Source organism: Takifugu rubripes, chromosome 21, assembly GCF_901000725.2.
Source record: "Takifugu rubripes chromosome 21, fTakRub1.2, whole genome shotgun sequence".
NCBI lineage: Eukaryota > Metazoa > Chordata > Actinopteri > Tetraodontiformes > Tetraodontidae > Takifugu > Takifugu rubripes.
Genome location: NC_042305.1, coordinates 19,167,536 through 19,190,035, shown reverse-complemented (window position 1 = coordinate 19,190,035; position 22,500 = coordinate 19,167,536). Strand labels below are relative to the sequence as shown.

The following is a 22,500-nucleotide window of genomic DNA, read 5'->3' as shown; positions in this document are numbered from 1 at the left end:
TTCAGAAATCATTGTACACAACATGTTGCACTGAAAGGATGATGAAAAGTTTGATGGTGCTTAATACTGGACGAAAGGTTCCAATAACTTATTGTACAGCATGTAGCCTATTTTCGTAGATCTAGTTTTTTCTTTGAGGCTGCAGCTTCCTGAGGAGACCAATGTTTCATTCTTCTTTAGGGGGTTTTGTTTGTTTTTAACCTGATCCAACCAAGTTTCATGTATCACAGGAATGTCTCCTCCGTTCTGTGCTCCTCAGCCATTATCATGTCTTGAAAATATATGATAGACTGGGAGAGACTGTGGTCCATGATGGCAGGAGATCAGGTGCACGCTCAATCAACAGTCAAGCACCAATCACGCGTACGTGCACTGGAGCTGTCAGCAACGTCCCAGCTGTATTCAGCCGGGCTCTTGTTTGTGGTCTATTTTTAGAAAAAGAAGATGGACAGAAATGTTTGAAAGAACAAGGTCTGAACGAGGTGTCCCCATTGGTCCACCTTCATTATTGGACCTCACCACGTTCCTGTTGGCCAGTGGGGACAGAGCTGACCTTAATTACGTAAAAACCTTAAATGATGTCCCACATTTGTGTGATGAACTCCATGAAGAGGATCCTTTCGTGCTCCATTTGACTTTTATGTAATTCTGGCTCACTTGGATGTTCTGGTGAGAGGAGGCAGCTGCTGGTTCCAGTTGTGAGTAATGAAGATTTGCTCTGGAGCAGCCGGAGGGACGCGAGCTGCTGGGTCTGAGCTCCTCGGAGCTCCAAGTGGTTGGTTATGAGGAAGGGGAAGGGGAAGGGGAAGGGGAAGGGGAAGGGGAAGGGGAAGGGAAAGGGGAAGAGGAAGGGGTCGGAGTGGACTGTACAGGACGCTCGGTGGGTTAGGTTAAGATTAGTGGTTAGGGTTGGGGTTAGGTTAGGGTTAGTGGTTAGGATTAAGGTTAGGATTAGAGTTAGTGGTTGAAGTTAGGTTAGGATTAGGGTTAGGGTTAGGGTTAAGGTTGGGGTTAGGGTTAGGGTTAAGGTTGGGGTTAGGGTTAGGATTAGTGGTTAGTGGTTAGGGTTAGTGGTTAGGGTTAAGTTGAATTATATTAGGTTAGGCTAGTGGTTAGGTTTAGGGTTAGGATTAGTGGTTAGTGGTTAGGGTTAGTCGTTAGGTTTAACCAACATGAGTCACAGCCCTCAGGAGGCCATGGGCTGCAATACACACAACAAACAGCATGTCGACAAAAATACCCTAACCCTACCCTCACCCTACCATCACCCTACCCTAACCCTACCATCACCCTACCCTAACCCTACCATCACCCTACCCTAACCCTACCATCACCCTACCCTAACCCTACCATCACCCTAACCCTACCCTAACCCTACCATCACCCTACCCTAACCCTACCATCACCCTACCCTAACCCTACCATCACCCTACCCTAACCCTACCCTAACCCTACCATCACCCTACCTTAACCCTACCATCATCCTACCCTAACCCTACCATCACCCTACCATCACCCTACCTTAACCCTACCATCACCCTACCCTAACCCTACCATCACCCTACCCTAACCCTACCATCACCCTACCCTAACCCGACCATCACCCTAACCCTACCCTAACCCTACCATCACCCTACCATCACCCTACCCTAACCCTACCATCACCCTACCCTAACCCTACCATCACCCTACCATCACCCTAACCCTAACCCTAACCCTACCATCACCATACCATCACCATACCATCACCCTACTGCATTTTGTTGCAATAATGTGCAATAACAATAAAGTTGAATCTAATCTAATCTAATCTAACCCTACCAGCACCCTACCCTAACCCTACCATCACCCTATCCTCACCCTACCATCACCCTATCCTCACCCTACCATCACCCTACCATCACCCTAACCCTAACCCTACCATCACCATACCATCACCATACCATCACCCTACCATCACCCTACCCTAACCCTACCATCACCCTACCCTCACCCTACCATCACCCTACCATCACCCTATCCTCACCCTACCATCACCCTATCCTCACCCTACCATCACCCTATCCTCACCCTACCATCACCCTACCCTAACCCTACCATCACCATCTTTCATACTCATCACTATCAGCACTTTCAATCTTTTGTCCTGATGACTAATGAGCCGAAAACTTTCTGTCACCCTGCAAATGTTCGTTAAACGCAATCAACAATCTTGATGTAACTGGCAACAAACTTCTGAGTCACACTTTATCACTAGTTAGTAGAGATAGTTATTCTGATGATCGTTATTCCGATGGTTACTCATGAGATCTGTTCAGCATCAACTGAGTTGTTCTTTCATTTTGAGGGGGTAACAAAGGTCTTGTCTGTATCCGACCGTGGCAACTTTATCTTCTGTAATTGCTTTTACAATTAATGTGCAGGTGCTTGTAACTCATCTGCCAAACTCTGATCTGATCTTGAACTAGTCCTCTTTTCTTCCACTTCCTGTCCTCCTCTCTCCCCAGGTCATTCTAGGGCTGCTTCTCCCACCGTCCATCCTCAGCCTGGAGTTCAAGAATAAGGACGAGATGTCCTACATGCCCCAAGACCAGGAGGACTATCTGCAGGAGAAGGAAGAGGAGGAGCCCGAGAAACCAGCCAAGGAGAAGGAGGACGAAGACATGGAGTTCACAGTAAGATCTTACTGTGAGACGCAGTACAACTCCGTGGTGAGAGAACCCACCTCAGCCCCCCATCTCAGCATATATGTGCTTACTCCAACAGTGCACACACACGAGATCAACATTCTGTGTCCTTTGCTCTTATCTTGTATGGACCAGTTTGTTTGCAGTCCACACATATATTCATCCACATATATTTATTTATATATATTTATCTATTCTGGCCAGTTGGATCATTCCAGCTAAATTGGCCATTCCTGTTTCTCATTGTCTCAGCATAGAAATGTTGTTGGAGTTGTAGCGTCTCAGTCTGTCGCTGCTTGTGGGTTCCCTCCTGTACGTCTCTTCTTTTCTATCTCCCTTCTGCCTTTGCTTTTGCTCCCTTTCTTTCCTTCCTTGGTTTTACTGTTCCTCCCTGTTTCTCTCTCCAAGTTCAGTTCACAGTTGAGGTACAGTCTGGATGCTAGCTGACTGATGCCCTCCTTCCTCTCTCTTTCTCTTCCATCCCAGTGGTGGCTTGCCACAGCATACCACCCAGCATGTCAGCTACTGAGCATGGGGGGCTTTTGCATTATAGAACAGAGTCTGAGCACCTTCTCCCAGCTCACCATGGAAGAGTTGGTCCATCTCCATAACTGTGGATGTATAGCATAAACTTGACGATTCTCTTCACTCAGTTCTGAAGGTGACACCAAGAGTCAGTTTGTGTGCTGATGTTCCTGCCACACAACCTGAATCTGTGGTCGTCCCACCAAACACATGGAGCCCCGCTCCACATTCCTCCCATCTGCATCCAGTACAGGCAGCAGGCCAGTGCAAAGAAAGATGAAACGGGCCATTTACACATGCAGCGGGCGTTAAAGACCCCTGCGGCCAAGGAATGCACGTGAAATCAGCCCCGGCTTCTGCCTGTACTAATGCGCCCTCACCTCATGAGCCGCCGTATGGACATGCACACACTGCTGCACCACCGAGGGAGATTGTATTGTCCTATCTGCAGGTAGCTACTGAGCATGCTCAGAACTTTCAGCATGAAGTAGTGCTGGAAGGGAAACTCTAGTTCTAGATCCACACATAAAAAAGGATTTATATCAACATGAATGTTCATATCGGGGGGGCTCTGGCTCAACCCCTGCCTCGACACGGAGTATGGGGACTGGAATGTGAACATCAAAATGTGAAGGAGTTGTAAATCCTAAACAGTTTGTTCATTTTTTCCAATCAAAATCTGGCAGAAGCACGTTGCATTATTTTCCTTGCCGTGCACACGTTGCCCAGTGTGGAATTATAAAGTCTCTATAGTCTCATATCTGGAGGTGATGCTAAAGGCGTTACTATACCTATATAAACCCATATACCTATATAAACCCATATACCTATATAAACCCATATACCTATATAAACCCATATACCTATATAAACCCATATACTTATATACCCATATACCTATATAAACCCATATACCTATAAAAACCCATATACTTATATACCCATATACCTATATAAACCCATATACCTATATAGCCATATACCTATATATACCCATATACCTATATAAACCCATATACCTATATAGCCATATACCTATATATCTATATATACTGCAGTAGTTTGCATACAATACAATGTGGTGCACGTGCTCCCTCAGAGGTCCGTCCTCGTCGTTAAGAGGCCCAGACGTGGGCAGCAGGCTCGGAACCTCTCATGGATTAGAACAAGTCTCAGATCAGAAGAAACTACCTGTGGTGTTGTTTTCTTCTCTGTGTTCCGTCTCTTCTCTCTTGTCCTGCTTGAGTGTTGTCTGAGAGGCGATCCATGAGTGTTCCTGTGTGCACCTGCACCCAGCATCACCCCAAACACACATTCACAGTATGGAATGATGCCGTTGCCTGTGCTTGCTGCAACATTAAACTGGTGCAATAGCATCGTGTAATCTCTCTCCCTGCTGCCTTCTCTCCACCCCTCTCATCTCTTTCCTGCTGCCTTTTCTTTGTCTCATCCTTCTTTCATCATTTCTCTTCTTCCTACTCTGTCCATTGCAAACCTTCCTGGCTTTACCCCCCCCCCCCAATCCAGGCAATGTTGGGTAAAGTAACAGCAGAGGCATCGAGGAAGAAGGACGTCGAAGAAGTTCAGAACCGCCACCGTCTCATCCCAATGGGCCGCAAGATTTATGAGTTCTACAATGCCCCCATTGTCAAGTTCTGGTTCCACACGGTGGGTGTGAGCTCCAGCAGCACCACCAGCGTCGATGGGGGGGGGGGGGGTATTGGGGGGGGGGGGGGGTGGCAGAGGCTTCACTGTGCTTAAATAGATGTTTAATATATAGTTGTTATGAAAGATAATCAAGAATCAATCATTACAAATGAACCCCTGAATTCATTTTCAACCCCAATAAATAATTAGGAATAAAAGTCTCTCAACAAAAAATTTTCAACTTAAACTCTAATATGTTTGGATTATTTTGACATTTTAGATTAAAAAAAACACTTTTTAAATGACAAACTCTTCACAAACATTTTAGTATTTTCAATTCCAGATAACAAAACTGTTATAATGAAGCATTTGATTGATTTTTCAGCAGTTCTTACACTGACAACAAAAAATATTTGTGAAATGAAGACTTTAGTAAAAAAAGGAACGTTTTAATATGAGTACGATGATTTATTTTAATCAAGTTCTGGTTTTCGTGTTTTGTTTCATCTGCTATTATTGTTATATTGCTGTTATTTTCATTATTGTGTGCAGCTCTGCGTTTGTATTTCTGATGTGTGTGTGTGTGTGTGTGTGTGTGTGTGTGTTTGCAGTGTTATTTTCACTGTCCTCAAATGGTCTCATAGGACATTAGATACTAAATGAAAATTGGATGTTTTGACATAAATAAGATGGATGCTGCAGCGCCACCTACTGAGCAACAATAACTGGTTAATTATTAATTTTATTAATATTTTTTATTAATACCATGATTGGGCCCTAACTGGGCCTCTCAGGTACCAGTAATTCAACCACCCTCGTGCAGAAAATGTGGACAAACCTGAAGGCTTGAAATACCTTTTGGAAAAATGTGTTTTTTCAGTCTTGGGTGCTGGAGTCGCTGCCAGGAATCAGTTACAGGCAGTTTTAGGCCAAATGTGGAGGTGCAGCACTCAAATATGTAGAAATTAAAATTCAGTTCCGAGTTTCCAGAAGGCAGACGATCAGGAGGTTAAGGGTCAACAATTAGACTGATGAAAACAATTTGAACTGGTCATAATGTATCATTTCTGACTTAACTTGTCTCTGCTGTTGCTTTGATGTAGATGGCGTACGTTGGCTATCTGATGTTGTTCAACTACATTGTCCTGGTCAAGATGGATCTGTGGCCCTCTCCTCAGGAGTGGATTGTCATCTCTTACATCTTCACTAATGGAATTGAGAAGATGAGAGAGGTATCCTTCAGCTGATGTTGCTCCTTCCTGCAGCGTTAAAGGTTAATTTGGGGGATTTTGTGATAAGGCACAAAGGACAAACGATGTAAGCAAACGTCTTTTGGGTATTTGGAAGAGCTGTTTAAAAACGAAAACTCGAGGTGTTGTAGCAGTGCAAAGGATGACAAGTGTGACTGAAGCAAAGAAACACGCACGGACAACTCTATACATGAATCCCAACGTCAACATGCGCGCGTCACTTCTGGCGCCTCAGTGCTGCAGGTTGCTGATCTTGCACTGCCCTCTAGCGGTGGCTGGGCTGCACTGCACCACGTGAGACTCCAGTTTCCCGCCATGTTTTACACTGAGCTGCCTTGATCTCCCTCCAGATCCTGATGTCTGAGCCGGGGAAGTTGTTACAGAAGGTGAAGGTGTGGTTGCAGGAGTACTGGAATATCACAGACCTAATGGCAATCCTCATATTCTCCGTCGGCATGGTTCTGCGTCTCCAGGAGCCCCCGCTCATGAGCTATGGCCGGGTGATCTACTGCGTCAACATCATCTATTGGTACATTCGTCTGCTGGAGATCTTTGGTGTGAACAAGTACCTGGGTCCCTATGTGATGATGATTGGCAAAATGGTGAGACGAAGGGGTGCTCGACATGAGGCTTAATGTCTGACTTTCTTCTGCTTCTCATCTCAAGAGTTCTTCTGATTAATGAGCAGGCAGAGATTTGGTGTTCGAAAGTCTTCACACACGGAAAATGTGGCTGTAATTTAAATGGTTTTCAGGTCATTTCGCAGCCAAAAATCATGACTAAAAAGGCAACTGCAAACTGCAGCCTGGTCCACACATGTTTTAGAGGAATAAGCAGGAAACAAAATGTCACAATTGATGCATTTAGATGTGTCGCGTCCTCTAAATGAAGATCTTTCTCCTGCAATGGAAAGTAAAGCAAGGCGTATCTAAAATGCCTTTGACTGTGAGGCTGCTATCAATGCCACTTTATTCTTCTGCCCTCCTCCTGGGGAACGTCAGTCACCTCTCTGTGTTTTGTCTCCTCGAACCACCCACCCCCCCCCTCACCTACAACGCCCCTCTTCTACCCCGTCCCGTCAGATGATCGACATGATGTATTTTGTGATCATCATGTTGGTGGTGCTGATGAGTTTTGGGGTGGCACGTCAGGCCATCCTCAACCCTAACGAAGACCCCTCCTGGATGCTAGCGAGGAACATCTTCTTTATGCCCTACTGGATGATCTACGGGGAGGTGTTTGCTGACCAGATTGACCGTAAGTTCAGTGCCAAAGTACCAAGCTTTCTGAGTAGGATTTACATCTTCAGGCTCCCTCCCAGACAAAGTCTCTCCATCTAATCTATCTTTTGGTTATTTTAAGACGTAATTTTCCTGTCAGCGTGTCTGGATGTTTCGTGTGTGCATTTGTTTACAGTACATTTAGAGAAGTCTTTGGGAACATGTGCGACTGAGCGAGCGCCGTTCTGTTGTCTCTGTGTATGATGAGTGGCCCAAAGAGAAGAGATCTGAAATAATGTTTTCGTTCTTTGTTTCAGATATGCATAGTAGGAAGGTACAGCAAAGGGTGAATGAAAAACTCTGGCTGGTCGAAAATTACTTTCGAGCTCACGGAGGCTGGCGTAGTCATGGTCCTTCCCACTTTTCCCAGTGCAGTCAAAATCCCAGTAAATCAATCAATAACGCCCTCAGTTTAATCACAGCCCCCCCTCCCCCGCACCTCTGCATCCACCCTGTCGCATTACCACCCTGCAACGCCCGCAGTGGCCACTAGAGGCCGCTGCAGACAACCTGTGCATGCTACTTCATACACCTCGAAGGTCAAAGTTGCCTTCTGTGTTTGTATCGTCACCTTCTGTTCTCTCAACCCCATTTTATTAAATATCAGACTGATATTGAACTAGGCTGATTAACTATTGGTCTCAGTGTATCCTGGGAACTTTATTCTTGCTGAATTTGCCACGTGACATTTCAGAAGCACTCTTCAAATCTGTGGGAACTTCATGGGTTTTTGTTCTTGGCTAGATGGGACATCAAGAGTGAGTGTCCGTTTTTGTGAATATTCTTGATGTTTCCTCTACCAGTTTTTTCTGGGTTTCAGCCATTTGAAGAGAAGAGCCTGTCATGTTCATGCCACGTGACCCATACCATCCCCTCAGTGTTGGCTCAGCTTCTCACCACAGCAAATGTCACAAATTTATGGGGAATATCTGCAGATTTAGACCTGAATGTATCAGTCAGCCACCTCTCATCATCTTCAATCTGTTTTTTCACGTGGTTCAGTTGTCAGAGTTTTTAATCCAAATTGTGGAGTGAAAGATTGTTTTATTCAATCAAAAGGAAAAATTACTTCAGTTCTCTGTCTTTGGGCTCAATGGTGTGAAACTATAAAACATCAAGAAATGCCGAGCATGAGGCAAACAAACCAAGAACAAATGCTGATGTTCCCTGGAAAATCCACAGCAACTGAACCATCCCAGATGGAAAAAACACACTTTGAATGGCAACATTCCAGCAGAGGAGCGATGCTCTGCACACACGTGGCCATATATTTCAAACATCAGCTGCGTGTTTAAATATATTGCTGGCACAAACCGAAATGCATTTTCATGCATATTTTTGCTTTTTCAGGTGCACATTTGTGAACATGCCCCCCCCCCACCATCTTAAAGAAGCATATTTAAGAAAATACTTCCAATTTATGTTTGTTTGCAAGACCTGTACTTGTGCCTTTTCTTTGGTATTCACAGATGTAATTGTCCCCTTTTTTTGTCCCTGTTTGTCTCCCTTTGTCCCCGTTTGTCCCCTTTTGTCCCTGTTCGTCCCCATTTGTCCCAGTTTGTCCCCATTTGTTCCTTTTTGTACCTGTTGTTCCCCGTTTGTCCCCTTTTCTCCCACTTTGTCCCCGTTTGTCCCAGTTTGTCCCGTTTGTCCCCTTTTGTCCCCGTTTGACTGGGCTTTTGTTGGTGTTTGGATGTCACCTGTGTTTTTTTACTTGCGTTGTCCTTCTTTTTGTGTCTCTATTTAAACTTTCTTGTGTCTCATCTACTAATGAGACATATTCCTGGACAGATTCTTGACGGGGTTAACGTGAATCTGTGTGTCTTTGTTTTTGCCGGCGTGCAGCCCCCTGTGGGCAGAACATCACCACAGAGGAAGGGGTGGTGGTGTCCCTGCCTCCCTGTAAGACCGGAGCCTGGATCGTCCCGGCCATCATGGCCTGTTACCTGCTGGTGGCCAACATACTGCTGGTCAACCTGCTCATCGCCGTCTTCAAGTAGGTGAAGGAGACCAACGGGAGCTAAAGTGTCCCCGTTAATGAGACGAGAACTAACAATCCATTCATTCGTTTACACACACACACACACACACACACACACACACACACACACACACACACACACACACACTTCTGGCTTGGTTCAGTGAATGGAACGTCTCTTTCTTGTGACTCTCATCGTAGTAACACGTTCTTCGAGGTGAAGTCCATCTCCAACCAGGTTTGGAAGTTCCAGCGCTATCAGCTGATCATGACCTTCCACGAGCGGCCGGTCCTTCCTCCTCCCCTCATCATCTTCAGTCATATCACCATGGTTCTCAAGCATCTGTGTTGCCGCTGGCGCAAGCACGACGACGACGAGCGGGACTACGGCCTGAGTGAGTGCTTGGTTCTGATTCACTGGGTTCACTGGGTTCACGTCTCCATTTCTTCACCTTTATTGTGGAGGTTTGGGAAGCAGCCAGATGTTGACCCCCCTTTCACACCCTTGATTGCTCTTATCTGCAGAGCTTTTCATCACAGAGGACGAACTGAAGAAGGTCCACGACTTTGAGGAGCAATGCATCGAGGAGTACTTCAGAGAGAAAGACGACCGATTCCACTCGTCTAACGATGAGAGGATCAGAGTCACTTCTGAAAGGTTGGACAGAGCAACATCTGCATCCGTTTCACACTTTTTGACAAGCAGGACTGCTCCGATCATGGGAGTAGTGCTAGTGTTGGCCGGTACCACAGGAGTTGGGACCGCTCGTTCACCACAGGCTCGTTTATTCTGGGTTTTAACGTCTTCCTTCCTCCTCCTAGGGTGGAGAACATGGCGATGCGCCTAGAGGAAGTCAACGAAAGGGAGCACTTCATGAAGGCCTCGCTGCAGACCGTTGACATCCGTTTGGCCCAGATGGAGGAGCTCATCGGACGCATCGCTGTAGCACTGGAGCGCGTAACGGGTGTTGAGCGCGGGGAGGTCAGCAAAGTTCGCTCCCGGACGTCTTCCGACTGCACAGACTCGGCGTACGTCCTCCGCCACAGCGAGTGCCCCGAGTCAGCGTATATCCTCCGCCAGTGCAGCTTTAACAGCACGGAGGGGAACGCCTACCGCCTGCAGGAGGCGCTGGAAGGCACGGCTGAGGGCTCCATGTCCCCCCCTTCTCCTACTGGCATGGCTGCACGGACACGAAGCCACTCGTTCTATGTGGGAGGTGGTCGTGGCGGGGAGCGTGCGAGCGGTGCTGAAAGGGCCGAGAGCTTCTTTAAGGAGCGTTCGCTCAGTCTCCACCGAGCCAACAGCTCACAGTCAGTCTCCTCAGGTGCCGCCCCAAGGGAGTCTAAGCCCCTCCCCCTGGCGACGCTGTCGGTCTCCCAACAGCACCGTCCGTCATCGTGTATTGATATATATGTCTCAACTTCTGAGGAGGTGGGGCCTTCAGAGGTTTTTCTAGATCCGCTCCGTGTGGCCCCACAACTGCAGAGAGACGCCTCACTGCAGTCAGACCCCACAGAGATGGTGCTGCCGGGAGGCCGGGACTTCGGCGGCGTTGGCACTACAGGTATGGGCGACAGGCACTCGGAGGGTGGGGCAGGGAGTAGTGGGACAGCTGGAGCCATGTTCGATGACAGTGCAGCTGCTGATTTGTCTCTGTGTTCAGCTCACCTTTTACCAGACTCCAATTTACCTCCTTGGGACATGGAACCATCGCCACCGCCCTCAGCAGGAATGCTGGAGCGCTCAAAAAGCAGCCGCTACCTCTCCGCAGCTGGCACGTTGTTCCTGGATGAACCCCCGTTGGTCAAATCCCACAGTCTCATGTTCACCCCGAGGGGCTGTTACAGTGGTCTCGGAGTTGGCGTCCAAGTAAAAGCTGCCGAGTACACCAGCATCACTGACTGCATCGACACGCGCTGTGTGTCCGCTCCGTACACGCCTGTGGAACGCTCCAGTTCCCCCAGTGGATCCACTTCCTTCCCCTTCGATAAACCAGCGGACATTAGCTCCTCTCACCCGGAGAGAGAGGCTGAGCTCAGCCACACAGAGTCTGATCCAGAGGACCCCGAAGACCTCATTCCAGCCTCCGACACCCCTCGCTTCGGGGGCATCAGCGGACCCCCTCTCTGCTCCCCACTCTCCAGGCTGGAAAGAGCAAACAGTTGCTCCTCCGATGACTCCCATCCTTCCCTCACACTGGCCCCTCCGCAGAGGAAGAGCCTGTCAGTGAGTGAGAGGATGGAGAGGGGTCTGGGTGCAGACCGGGGGCCTGGGCCTGGGCCTGGGGGGCGGGCTCTGGCAGGAACCAGAAACCCCTTCCTCAGGAGCAAGTCTGGTGCACGACCTGAAACAGCCAAAACTGACAGCCTCTCCATGAGAAAGCTCGCCGCTCCCTCTGCCTTCCGCAGCTTCGATAGGCAGAATTACACATGACAAGAACTCCGACAGTGAAGTCCAGGCAAGAACTGAGGAGTTCGGGTCAAGGTCACAGCAGGGGAAGGTTGCCGACACTACTAATCTGGAATAGAAACACATTTCAACGAGCAACTTGCATTTTAGAATAGAGAAAATGGGAGAGAATTTAGGGGTAGTTGAGGGCAACTTGAATGGGGGTTTGGGCCAGGCTGATGGCAGATTAGGGGCTCCCACTGTACCCGGGTCCAAAACCGCGATCTGACTAGAGTAGTTTTGACTTCCTCTCGTAGCTACAGGAATGGAAGGTGTACCGTATCTGTACTCTGTCTTCCACCCGCCACCTTTACATCAAGTGAACATCACTGTGTTATGGTCACCTCCTCTAGAGAACTCACTGTTGCTCCTGTGTCCTGTGGTAGAAACTGAGTCAAAGAGAGCAGGGAAAGAACAGCACAGCCACCTCATGGTCCTTCTCAATGTTCTGCTGAAGAAGACATCTGGCCCACATCAGTTCCTCTCCTGAACCCTCAACCCAGCACTTTTTACCGGTCTTCTTCAGGAGGGGGGGGGGGGGTGTTGGAACCTGGCGGGACTCTTTCCCCAACAGTTATTGCAGTAGGGTGGCAACAACTTACCTCTGAACACACTCTTCCACTGCTCAGTATTCCTCCTCTTCCTCGATGAAGGTGTAACGAAGAGTGTTGGAGGAAGAACGTCTGATCTTTAAATGCACATGAAAGTCGAACGCAACAGCTGATTTACATGATAGAATAAGAGAAAACGTGAGGATGAGGACACACACACACACACACACACACACACACACACACACATGGTCAGTAATTTTACTCCAGAGAATCACCTGTAGTTAAAGATCGAGCTTTAACAAGTGCAATTGTGAACACCTGAGGTCAGAGGGCACCAGGGTGGTTCTTCAGAACCCATCGTGGGGGCGAACCCATCGTGGGGGCGAACCCGCCGTGGGGTCGAACCCATCGTGGGGGCGAATCCGCCGTGGGGGCGAACCCGCCGTGGGGTCGAACCCATCGTGGGGGCGAACCCGCCGTGGGGGCGAACCCATCGTGGGGGCGAACCCGCCGTGGGGGCCAACCCGCCGTGGGGGCGAACCCGCCGTGGGGGCCAACCCATCGTGGGGGCGAACCCACCGTGGGGTCGAACCCATCGTGGGGGCGAACCCATCGTGGGGGTGAATCCACCGTGGGGGTGAACCCACCGTGGGGTCGAACCCACCGTGGGGGCGAACCCATCGTGGGGGCGGACCCATCCTGAGCCTTCTTAGCGACACCAAATATCTCCACATGCCGTCATCGCTCTCTCGTAGCACAACTCTCCTCTTTCAGGTTCCAGCAGTTTGTTGTAACGTTTTTATACCCACCTGCTCCCACAGGATCCGTCCTTCTTCCTAACTGTCGGTCATCTGCTCCGAGAGGTTTTAATTGCATCTGACACCAGCCGTTGAAAGGTCGACACTTGAGCTGAGCCCACCTGGAGTCCAGTGCAGGTGTGCTGAAGGGAGAACGATGACGTTTATCTATTAAGCTTGAAATAAGCTGGCAATTATTTGCATTGTAGCTGGCAGTTGTGCATTTTACGTGACATTCAGAGGACATTTTGGGTTCTAACTGTTAAAAGTTCACAAGCCAGATCAGTGTTTTCATTTCTTGGAACAGAACGATGCTCCTGTCTGAAATTCACACCAATCACTTTTTTGTCTGTTTAATCTTTTCTTTCTAATTCAGTTTAATCACGTCATGCTTGTTTTGGGACTGATTCTATTTAATGGCATTTCTTGCTCTTTCCTGATAGTTGCAGTAAATGCCTGTTTGAATTACAAAATCAATATTTATATCTTCTTAGTAATATTTTTGTCAAATATTAAGTATTTTCTAATTAAGCTTTTAAATTTAATAAAAGATGACCATCAACATGCACTAAATGCTGATGAATTCTATTATTTATTCAACATAGAAATGTCTGATATGATGTAAATTTCAACCATATTTAAAGTATTTAAAGTAATTTTTATTGTATGTTTTCTCAAAATGATTACGAGACTTTTTTAATGTAAAGTGACACGGCACCACACTGTTGCCAGGATACCAAACTTAGGGTGCCTTTGGGCATGAGTGGAATTATGGGGGTTCATCAATTTAAAAATCTGGGAAAATTTTATTTTTCTTTCAATTAATCTAATGTGTAAGTGTTTGCCTCTTCATTTAAATCCACCAGAGGAGGGAAGTTAATTTAATGATTGAATATTCACTTCTGATCGTCAGCATGCAGCTTCGTTACCAGGCAACACTGAGAAATGAACACAATAAATGGGAACGCAGGGACTGTAGAGCTTTAAAGGTCTATCTAAACACAAGTCTAAGACCATAAATGTAACAGAAGCCAAAGCATGTGAGAAATGTGAGTGATATTATCAATAATGAGCAGAACTCTCGCACCTGCAGCAGAAACGTGTCCTTTATCGTGTTTATCATGTCAAATGTGATGGTAAAGGCACCTTTGCTGCGTGAAAATTACACAATTCTCTTTGCTTTTCAGACATCTCGGTCTCTTTTCCTCCAAATTCAATCTGTTAATGAATTTGTTGTTAATGGTGATCATGACAAACTGCAGGTGACGTGTTAGTTGTTGTTGGAAGAGGCCGATAACTCCGATGCTGATATAATCTACTGGCTGTTTCCAGGGTTACGTCCTGACGTTGCTCTGGAGCTCTCTGCTAAACCCGTCTGTAACAGGCACAGATCAGCTCCCATCAATAAAAACTAGTCAGTTACAACTGGTTACTAGTTTGTTAGTGATTATTGATCACATCATGCACTGCTCAGTGACATCAGGGGTTCTGGCTATGCTAATGTAGTTAGCATCACATGGTTTTCCAATTGTTTGTACAGTTTGACCCAAAATGGACCAGATTTCATCATGACTCTTACTAATATCAATGATCTTATCAACATAATAGTGAGGATTGTCCAGTGCAGAACCTTTGGTCCCAACAATGATCACTGAGCAATTTTAGCCTGATCCAGAGTGTTTGGTAAATATGGGGAAATGATATTGGCACATTTGTTATTTTGGGAATGCAATAGAATGGGACTGAATCTCCAACCCAAATGAAACTAGTCTCATTGTCCTGTACAGACCTGTTGCTCAGAGGTGCCGTGACAGGTCCGATTCACAAAGCAGAACCTTCCAAAAACAACCCGATATTTGAGTTTTAGCCGTGTTCCAGTTTGGTGGAGTCATGATGTCGATCTGCTGATCTGCTGATCTGATCTGATGGTCTGTCACCCAGTGTTTTTTAAAATAACTACAGATGTTGCATCTTAGCAAGGGATTGGACCCCCTTCCTCTCCAGGGTCACACTTTATTTAATGTCCTTCAAATGCATGCAGTTCTTCCACTCCGAGTGTGTAGAAGACGACTGAGAAAGGTAGCGAGAGACTGTAACATGAATCAATGTAGTGAGATTTTGGATGCAAATAAAAAGCTGTATTCTTCAATGTGAATAGGATCATGTCTGGCATGCCTTCCTAAATAAAACCCTACATAGATTGGTACAACCTGCCTCGCCTCGTCTTCTCTCTCATCCACCACTAGTACTTATATACCAGTACTTTTATACCCATCCAAAGAACCTCGTTGTGTAAACCAAGCGACAAACAGGCCTTCACCAGTGGCTCTACGGTTAAAACCCTCTTAAGCTCCCAAGGCTGCCTTCCCCCAGATGCCTCCCTGGACTTCTCCTGACCTACAGGGTCCTCAGAGGCCTCCATCTTACCTGGAGGAGCTAATGACACCTTATCGTCCCAACAAACCGCTCCGCTCTCAGAATGCTGGTCTACTTGTGGTCCCCAGAGTCTCTAGGGGTAGAATGGGGGCCGGGTATTTAGCTACCAGGATTGATTGATTGATTGATTGATTGATTGATTGATTGATTGATTGATTGATTGAGAACACCAGGTGTGGCTGAGGAAGTGGCTATTTTAGATTATTTCTTATATTTTCCATCACATTCCCAAACCACAACCTTAAACTGTTGTCATCATTTTATCATCATTGCTACCACAACCCTCTTTAAAAGCTTCATATGGAACAACATTCAACCATCATATAGTTTTAATTAATCCTCATTTAAGAAAAACATACTAGAAACCAAGTGAATGAATCAGAATTGTGTGTAAAACTACAATAATGACACAAATTACAGCTCGACTAAAATGTCCATTCAGCCTGTTTTGGTTTGAGTGACCGGAAGCGGCCGCTTTCGTGTCCGGTATCGATCGAGTCATCGACCTCTGCTGCTCAACATGGAACAGTGCACCGTGTTACGTGGGCAGGTCACGTGACACAGGGCGGACTAACTCAGTGGTCGTGATCTATGCCGCACGTGGGGTAGAACGTTCTGTTCTGACAGCGCACGTGCCCCTCCTCCCGCCTCGCCTCCTCGCAGAATTGCAGCGCGCGCAACGTCTTGGAGCATGTCGCCGCGTGCCATCAACAACATGACCCAGATGCGTCATGTGTTCAGCCGCGCGGGTGCGGACGGAGGTGTGAGTGCAGCGCTTCCTCTTCCCGGGGATGTTGACGGTCCAGGAGCAGCCCGGGGGGGGGGACGCTGGGTCAGGCTGGCCCTCCTGGTTCTTTCTCCAACTAGAAACCTCCGACACCTTTTTGACGCTCCTTCGTCACCTGACCGCAAACAGGATCAGCGTTAATGAGGCGTGTTGGCGGGTGTTTGGGGGGTGTTTGGGGGGTGTTTGTGCTGCTCATTAACGAATCACCGTTTAACTGTAAACAACACCACGTGTGTTTAAGGAAAAAGAGCAACGTTCCAGTGATGGTGGAATCAACAGTATTGGTGAAAGGAGCGCCCCCTGCTGGTGGTGTGGAAGCACAACAGTGTTCCCACTCACAGTTCCCAACTGGAGGAACCGTTGCTCAATTTTCTCAGAACCTCAGCAGAGCAGTGACCCAGAGCACTCGGTGCCCCTTCTGTTTATACCACGAGGGTCCTCTCACACTGACTCCAGACACGTTAGCAGGTCATCTGAAACAGGTCACATTGCAAAAGTCTACAATCAAATATTCAAGTTCTAACAAAAGTACTCACAGAGGGATCATATGACCAGAGTTACAGTAATAAAGCTCCTGGATGTTTGGGACTAACTGGAATCTTTATGTTTCTGAGTGATGATAGTGCAGCGGTAGGATTGTGGTTACACTCCTTCTGACTTCTGCCTCTATCATGGTTTCATTTATTCATGTATTATTACGTCTAGGTTAGAAATGAACTTATCTTGTAGTGGAGCAAACAGTTTAGTATTTACCACTAAAATCAAGTGGAGGTACAAGTACATTAAATAGTTCTTATACACAAAGCTGTGACCCATTTGGGCACCGTTTATTTCCGAAGAAACTAAATATTCATTTTAGAATAACTGTCATGCTGTTGTCACAGGTGAGGCTGCTGAACACGGAGGGTGGAATTAATCGTACATTAGAAATTGAGCACGATATCTAAGTTGTATTGGAGCGTTGACAAACACACACTCTTTGTGCCTCCCAGAAGCGCCTGCTTGCATGTGCTGCTTTCACACTTATGTGAAGAACAGCTGCATAGATCTGCCCTAAACCTGACCTGTTTCAATGCGCAGTTTGACCTTCACTGATTGTTTTGCCGGCAGTAGGCGGGACCAGAGCCAAGTGTTACCGTGGTCTTAACTCAGAAACAACACGTTATGGTCAAAGTGCACTGTGTTATGAAGATACAATGTCTGTTTTCAACATGAATATAAGTGGAGTCCGCTAACTCTTCATAAACTCTCTTATGTTGACTTTTACTGCTTTGCTTTTGCTATATTCATTAGATAGCTTTGAAATTAATCCATAAATTGACCTTACGTCATTTTACAAACATAATAGTAAAGATATTGTGTGTAAATAACCATATAATAATCGTGTTTGTACAGAGATCGTGACTGAGGCAGCAGCGTGGGCGTCAGAGCGCGTCGTGATGAGTTCACGAGCACCTCTGCCGCCAAACTTTATATAGAATCTCCTAATTTAGGTGTCGGGAAACATTTATCTTGGTGAAATAAAGTTTGGCCATGAACATGTAATAATTGGTACGTATTTATTTCTTTTAAAAAACAAACATATCCAAATGTTAACATGTATTTTCGATGCGTTGTATACATTTTGTAATCTAGACATATAAAATGTATTGTAATTAAAGGGGGCTAGCTATTTTATTCATGCCAGGATGGCTGGTGCTGTGTTTTCAATGACCACACAGATGGACTGCTTTATATTACAACTACTACTAAAAATAATAATTAGACATTTCCCTGTTTGCTCTTTTAATTGGTTTTAAATCTGTTCCTTTTGTTGAGATATGTGTTGTGACTTGTTAATGACTAGTATTTTGTATGGTATAAAACCCGATATCAATTATTTTTGGTGTGAACTTTGTTATTAGTTTAATCATTTGCCTGAGATTGAAAGTCGACAACATTTCCAGCGCAGATAAATCCCATCTTTTTTGGTGCACGGGAACGTCTCATTGATGGAGCCTGGCCACGCCTCTCGTTGCTCCCCGTCCCGGTGGCTGATTGGTTGATTCTCCGGTCTGCCTGTCACGTGAGTTTGTGATTCCAAAAAACGACTCGTGTTTCCTCCTGACCAATCACGTCCCGCTTTTCTGATGACGCCGCGAGATTCCGCGAAATTGTTTCTTGGAGTTGAGAGACGCGACGCTCGGTGAAGCAGGACTGGACGACGCATGTGTGGGAGTTCACGTAAACTCGGAATAAGACGCAAGCGCGGCCCTTTGTTAGTCTTTGAGGGTATTTAGGGGCAACATTAGAAAGCGGGTCGGGGCGCGTGCTTTATCCTGGCGGCTGGTCGCTCTTCCACCCCGCGATCGCACCAAGAAAGCGCCGCGTTTGCGGAATAGTCACATTGAGGACGACACGTGTGGATGTTTTACCACGTTTCGGGGGAACAACTGCGCTGTTATTGTGTCCAATTCGACCGATTGTTACTTTTCTTTGTGGAGATTTTTGTTTTGTTCCTTCGGACCTGCAGCGGTGATGTCGGAGGTTGAGGTCTCTGCAGACTGCCTCCCAAGCCGACCATCGGGTCACGCAGAGGACAAGTTGAAAGAGAACCAGGACAACAGGACTTTGCTGATGGTGGCAATGATTTTATTAGACTTGAATAAATGTCGCCCCAACAGCCTGGCCGGAGGCGAAGCCGGCACACAGGAGAAGGTGGAGCGGGGCAGCTGCCGGGCAAACGGTGGGGACAACCGGGGGAAGAAGAGGGCGGCGGCGGGCGTGCAGGACTCTCCGGAGAAGAGGCACTGCTGTCCCTTCACGGGCTGTGGGAAGATGTATGGCAAATCGTCCCACCTGAAGGCGCACCTCCGGGTCCACACTGGTGAGTGTAACCCCAACCCCAACCCCAACCCCAACCCCGGGCAACCGGCTCCGCGTTACCGCTCCATGTCACGTTGGCGTCGAGTTTAAGACTTTGTTGACTTATTTATACAGCAAATCCTCCCCTTGAGAGCCACACATGTCCATATATGACATTAAACGTGTTCCCGCAAAGGAGCAATGCTAGATTAGGAGCGGTGGTCCCGTTATATTTTATTGATTTATGCACCTGCCGGGGGTGTCACCGACCGGCCCGACTGGGGGGGTGAGGGGTGGCGGTTGGACCTGTTCGGGGAGACGGTTTGCCACCGGGCGTCATCCGTGACCTGGTCAGGTGTGAAAAGTCACCTGAGGTCCCGAGAGCCGCGGAGATAATGAAGCCAGAACGGGGATCTATAAATGAGGGGACAGGGCGGTGACCGCCCCGCTCAGCCCGTCGGTAGCTTCACAGCGGGTCACTGCGGCACTGACGGTCCCAGTCCCACCGCTTCACTCCCCGCGACGTCATTTCCTCATACGTCACAGGTTTCCCACGCCCCTCGCGCAAAGTGTAAACAAGAACGGACTTGAGGTCCAGTGGAGCACGTGCAGGGGGAGGGGCCAGAGGTCTGTTTCCGTTCTGTGCACCGTGACTCAGCATTTATCGATCCACATGTCCTCGTCTCATTCCGAGAAAACCTTTTTCAGGAAGACTTTCCAGACTTTTGCTGCACAAATAAAACATCTCTGTGAAGCTGCTGCTTAAATGTATGAAGCCTGTAGTTGACTGAGCGTTTACTGCTGTTTACAAGGGTTATTTTTATTTTATTTTTATCCGAGGATAGTTTCTCCTCCAAACTGTCCAAAAGTCCCACCTCGAACAGAGAAAAATAAAAATTCATATGTAGAAATGTAATGAGATATTTTTCATCAAATGAGGAAACGCTTGGTCTTTTTATACGTTCTTCAAACATGGTATTCGTCCAGATGTCCAAACACGTCACATGGAATTCCATCAACATTTTGGACCAATTTTATTGACCAAATATCTACTTGAAAAATAGGGATTAATAAGGCCTAAATACAATTCACACCAAAACACAAGTAGTATTTTAAGTAGTATCAGATTAATATCAGCATATAAAACAAAAGGGGAAAATAATTTTGGCTCATTAAAATACCACCTTTTCCAGACAATACCAGTTCCCGCATCACATTGAGTCCTTAGTTTTTATTCATACGTATTGCAGTCAATGTTTGTTTGTCTATATGATTTGCTGAAGTTCGGCTGCATCCGGTTGACTAATGTGTTCTCTGTCCTCAGGTGAACGCCCATTTGAATGTACGTGGCCAGACTGCGGTAAAAAGTTCTCCCGCTCAGACGAGCTCACGCGTCACTACCGCACGCACACAGGTGAGAAGCGCTTCAACTGCCCCCTGTGCGACAAGTGCTTCATGAGGAGCGACCACCTGACCAAACACGCCCGCCGCCACGCAGGCTTCCATCCCAGCATGCTCCAGGGCTCCAGTGTGGCCAAGCGGCGCCGCTGCTCTGTGTCCGTGTCTTCCTCTGACTCTGGAGACCAGAGTCCTGTCGGGGTGTGACCCCCCCCACCCCCCGCTGTGCAGACAAACGGATTATCTAGTTACACGCAGGAGATCCAGAGGTGCGTGTTGGCACACCCACGAGCAGTGTTTGCTCCTCCTAAAATCACTCACCAACCAGTCAAACCACTATTTAAATGCTCCTTTACTTGGGAAAACGTGTCCAACGCTAAACGGAAATGCTTTTGAGCCAGAGAGTAACCTTTCCTTTCGTTTCCTTAGATGATTGATATTTATTCAGGTATTTCTGACAGCTTCTAGTGGCTTTGCCTTTTTTCAAGAAAAAATCCTTTCACTCGTTAGTGTGTGTCTTATTATATTTACTCAATCGCAGAGCAGCCTGTAATCTAAGGGGCATTTTGGTACATTATACACGTTAGTTTAAAAAACCAAACACTACTTTTGTTTACATGATAGAGTCATAGAGTTTTTTATAGGTTACGCTAACAGCATCCAATAATACTAAAGTTTTGGAATTAGTGCTTTACTAACTCTCATCGCACACACGGTCAAGGTGAATGTGCACTAGAGCAGTATTATAATGTATCTTCAGCTGAACACATGCACAGCATGCAACAATATTACTGGCAAGTAATAATAGAATCTCAGAGCTTTCGTATTTTTAACTATAGTGTTCGTAAATCAGACAGATCAGCTTGTCTGTGCTGTATTTTCTGTATAGAAACATCAATTTTACAAATTGTAGTTAGAATTGTCTAGAATCTCAACCATTTTCCTTTCTTTACGAAGACTTGAATTATTGTAACTCTACAGGGAAAAACTTTACAGGGTTCCATATTGAGTCGGAGGCCTGGTGGCCCCTCACCTTTAAAGACCTGGAACTACCGACTTATTGTGCCTTCACAAGACAGGACGGACACAAAAATCCACGCGAATAGATGTTGTCAGGATCGTTGTGTTGATATTGATACTGACCATTGTGGCGCTAGTGTGAGTGACTGCACCTGATGCCAGCAGCTTCATGGTGAGTTTTATTCTGTCGGACCTGCGTCTCTGTTCCAGCACTACGACTCCCCCTGCTGGTGGTGCGGAAGCACAACGTCTGGCAACTCCAACTTTTTTCTCTTTTTCTAATTTGTGTCTGGACATAAAAATCAAAACTATTTTGACATGTTTTTATGTGACATTAGGTTGTGGCTTCGCCCCTTTTTTCGCGTGTATTTTGACAGTTAACTGATAAACGTAATGTCAATTGAAAGGGACGAAAGGTGTTTTTGCCCTCCATCAGAGCCAGAAACACCGGACCTTTTCCCGTTTAGACACAAAAAGAAGTGTAAAGTTACACTTGTAAATAACCATGTTCATCTAAAGAAAATGCTCTTTTTCTTACCTGGAATCATGATTAAAGTATTGGAACTAGGTGCCTTTCGGGTTAATAGCCACACTGATGCTACTGTACTGTAATCAGGGCCTGTCCATGCAGACCCAAAGTTATTGCAATATACACAGCTGTATAATAATTATTGCTTGATATTTTTAACATTAAAGTGATTTTTCATTTGGAATATTTCCTGAGCTGTCTTGTATGTTCTGCTTTTCAAGGTGACCAGTTTACCACTCTGGTCACCAACAAATAAAAAAGTGTCTGACTGGAATAATTTTGAAATATTTTATGGTCACAATAGATAAAATAAAAA

General features: G+C 46.5%; 2 protein-coding genes across 13 annotated transcripts in view; both read left to right on the top strand.

The window, feature by feature from the left end:
- The window catches only part of trpm3 (transient receptor potential cation channel, subfamily M, member 3), a 70,591-nt gene extending 55,215 nt beyond the window's left edge, over window positions 1–15,376 (top strand). For 2 of the 11 annotated variants that reach the window (XM_029829831.1, XM_029829830.1), the window contains 10 exons: window positions 2,508–2,675; window positions 4,740–4,880; window positions 5,963–6,091; window positions 6,460–6,711; window positions 7,192–7,366; window positions 7,647–7,775; window positions 9,235–9,385; window positions 9,572–9,765; window positions 9,896–10,028; window positions 10,193–15,376. In XM_029829831.1, coding sequence (XP_029685691.1) covers window positions 2,508–2,675; window positions 4,740–4,880; window positions 5,963–6,091; window positions 6,460–6,711; window positions 7,192–7,366; window positions 7,647–7,775; window positions 9,235–9,385; window positions 9,572–9,765; window positions 9,896–10,028; window positions 10,193–11,804 — 3,084 coding nt within the window. In that variant the 3' untranslated portion in view covers window positions 11,805–15,376. Of the gene's footprint in view, window positions 1–2,507; window positions 2,712–3,173; window positions 3,536–4,739; window positions 4,881–5,962; window positions 6,092–6,459; window positions 6,712–7,191; window positions 7,367–7,646; window positions 7,776–9,234; window positions 9,386–9,571; window positions 9,766–9,895; window positions 10,029–10,192 lie in introns of those variants that run through there. The other 9 variants (XM_029829829.1, XM_029829828.1, XM_029829838.1 and 6 more) reach the window with 6 other exon arrangements.
- A 3,171-nt stretch (window positions 15,377–18,547) lies between these two features.
- klf9 (Kruppel like factor 9) lies at window positions 18,548–22,458 on the top strand. 2 transcript variants are annotated; one of them, XR_003886715.1, is made up of 3 exons: window positions 18,548–19,259; window positions 20,562–20,904; window positions 21,617–22,458. XR_003886715.1 is itself a non-coding variant. In XM_003975228.3 (2 exons), the coding sequence occupies exons 1-2, from the start codon at window positions 18,911–18,913 to the stop codon at window positions 20,840–20,842; spliced, it is 630 nt and encodes a 209-aa protein (XP_003975277.2). In that variant the 5' UTR covers window positions 18,548–18,910; the 3' UTR covers window positions 20,843–22,458. The 2 variants fall into 2 exon arrangements, 1 of the variants encoding a protein (XP_003975277.2); XM_003975228.3 differs by having other exon boundaries at window positions 20,562–22,458.
- Window positions 22,459–22,500: the final 42 nt, after the last annotated feature.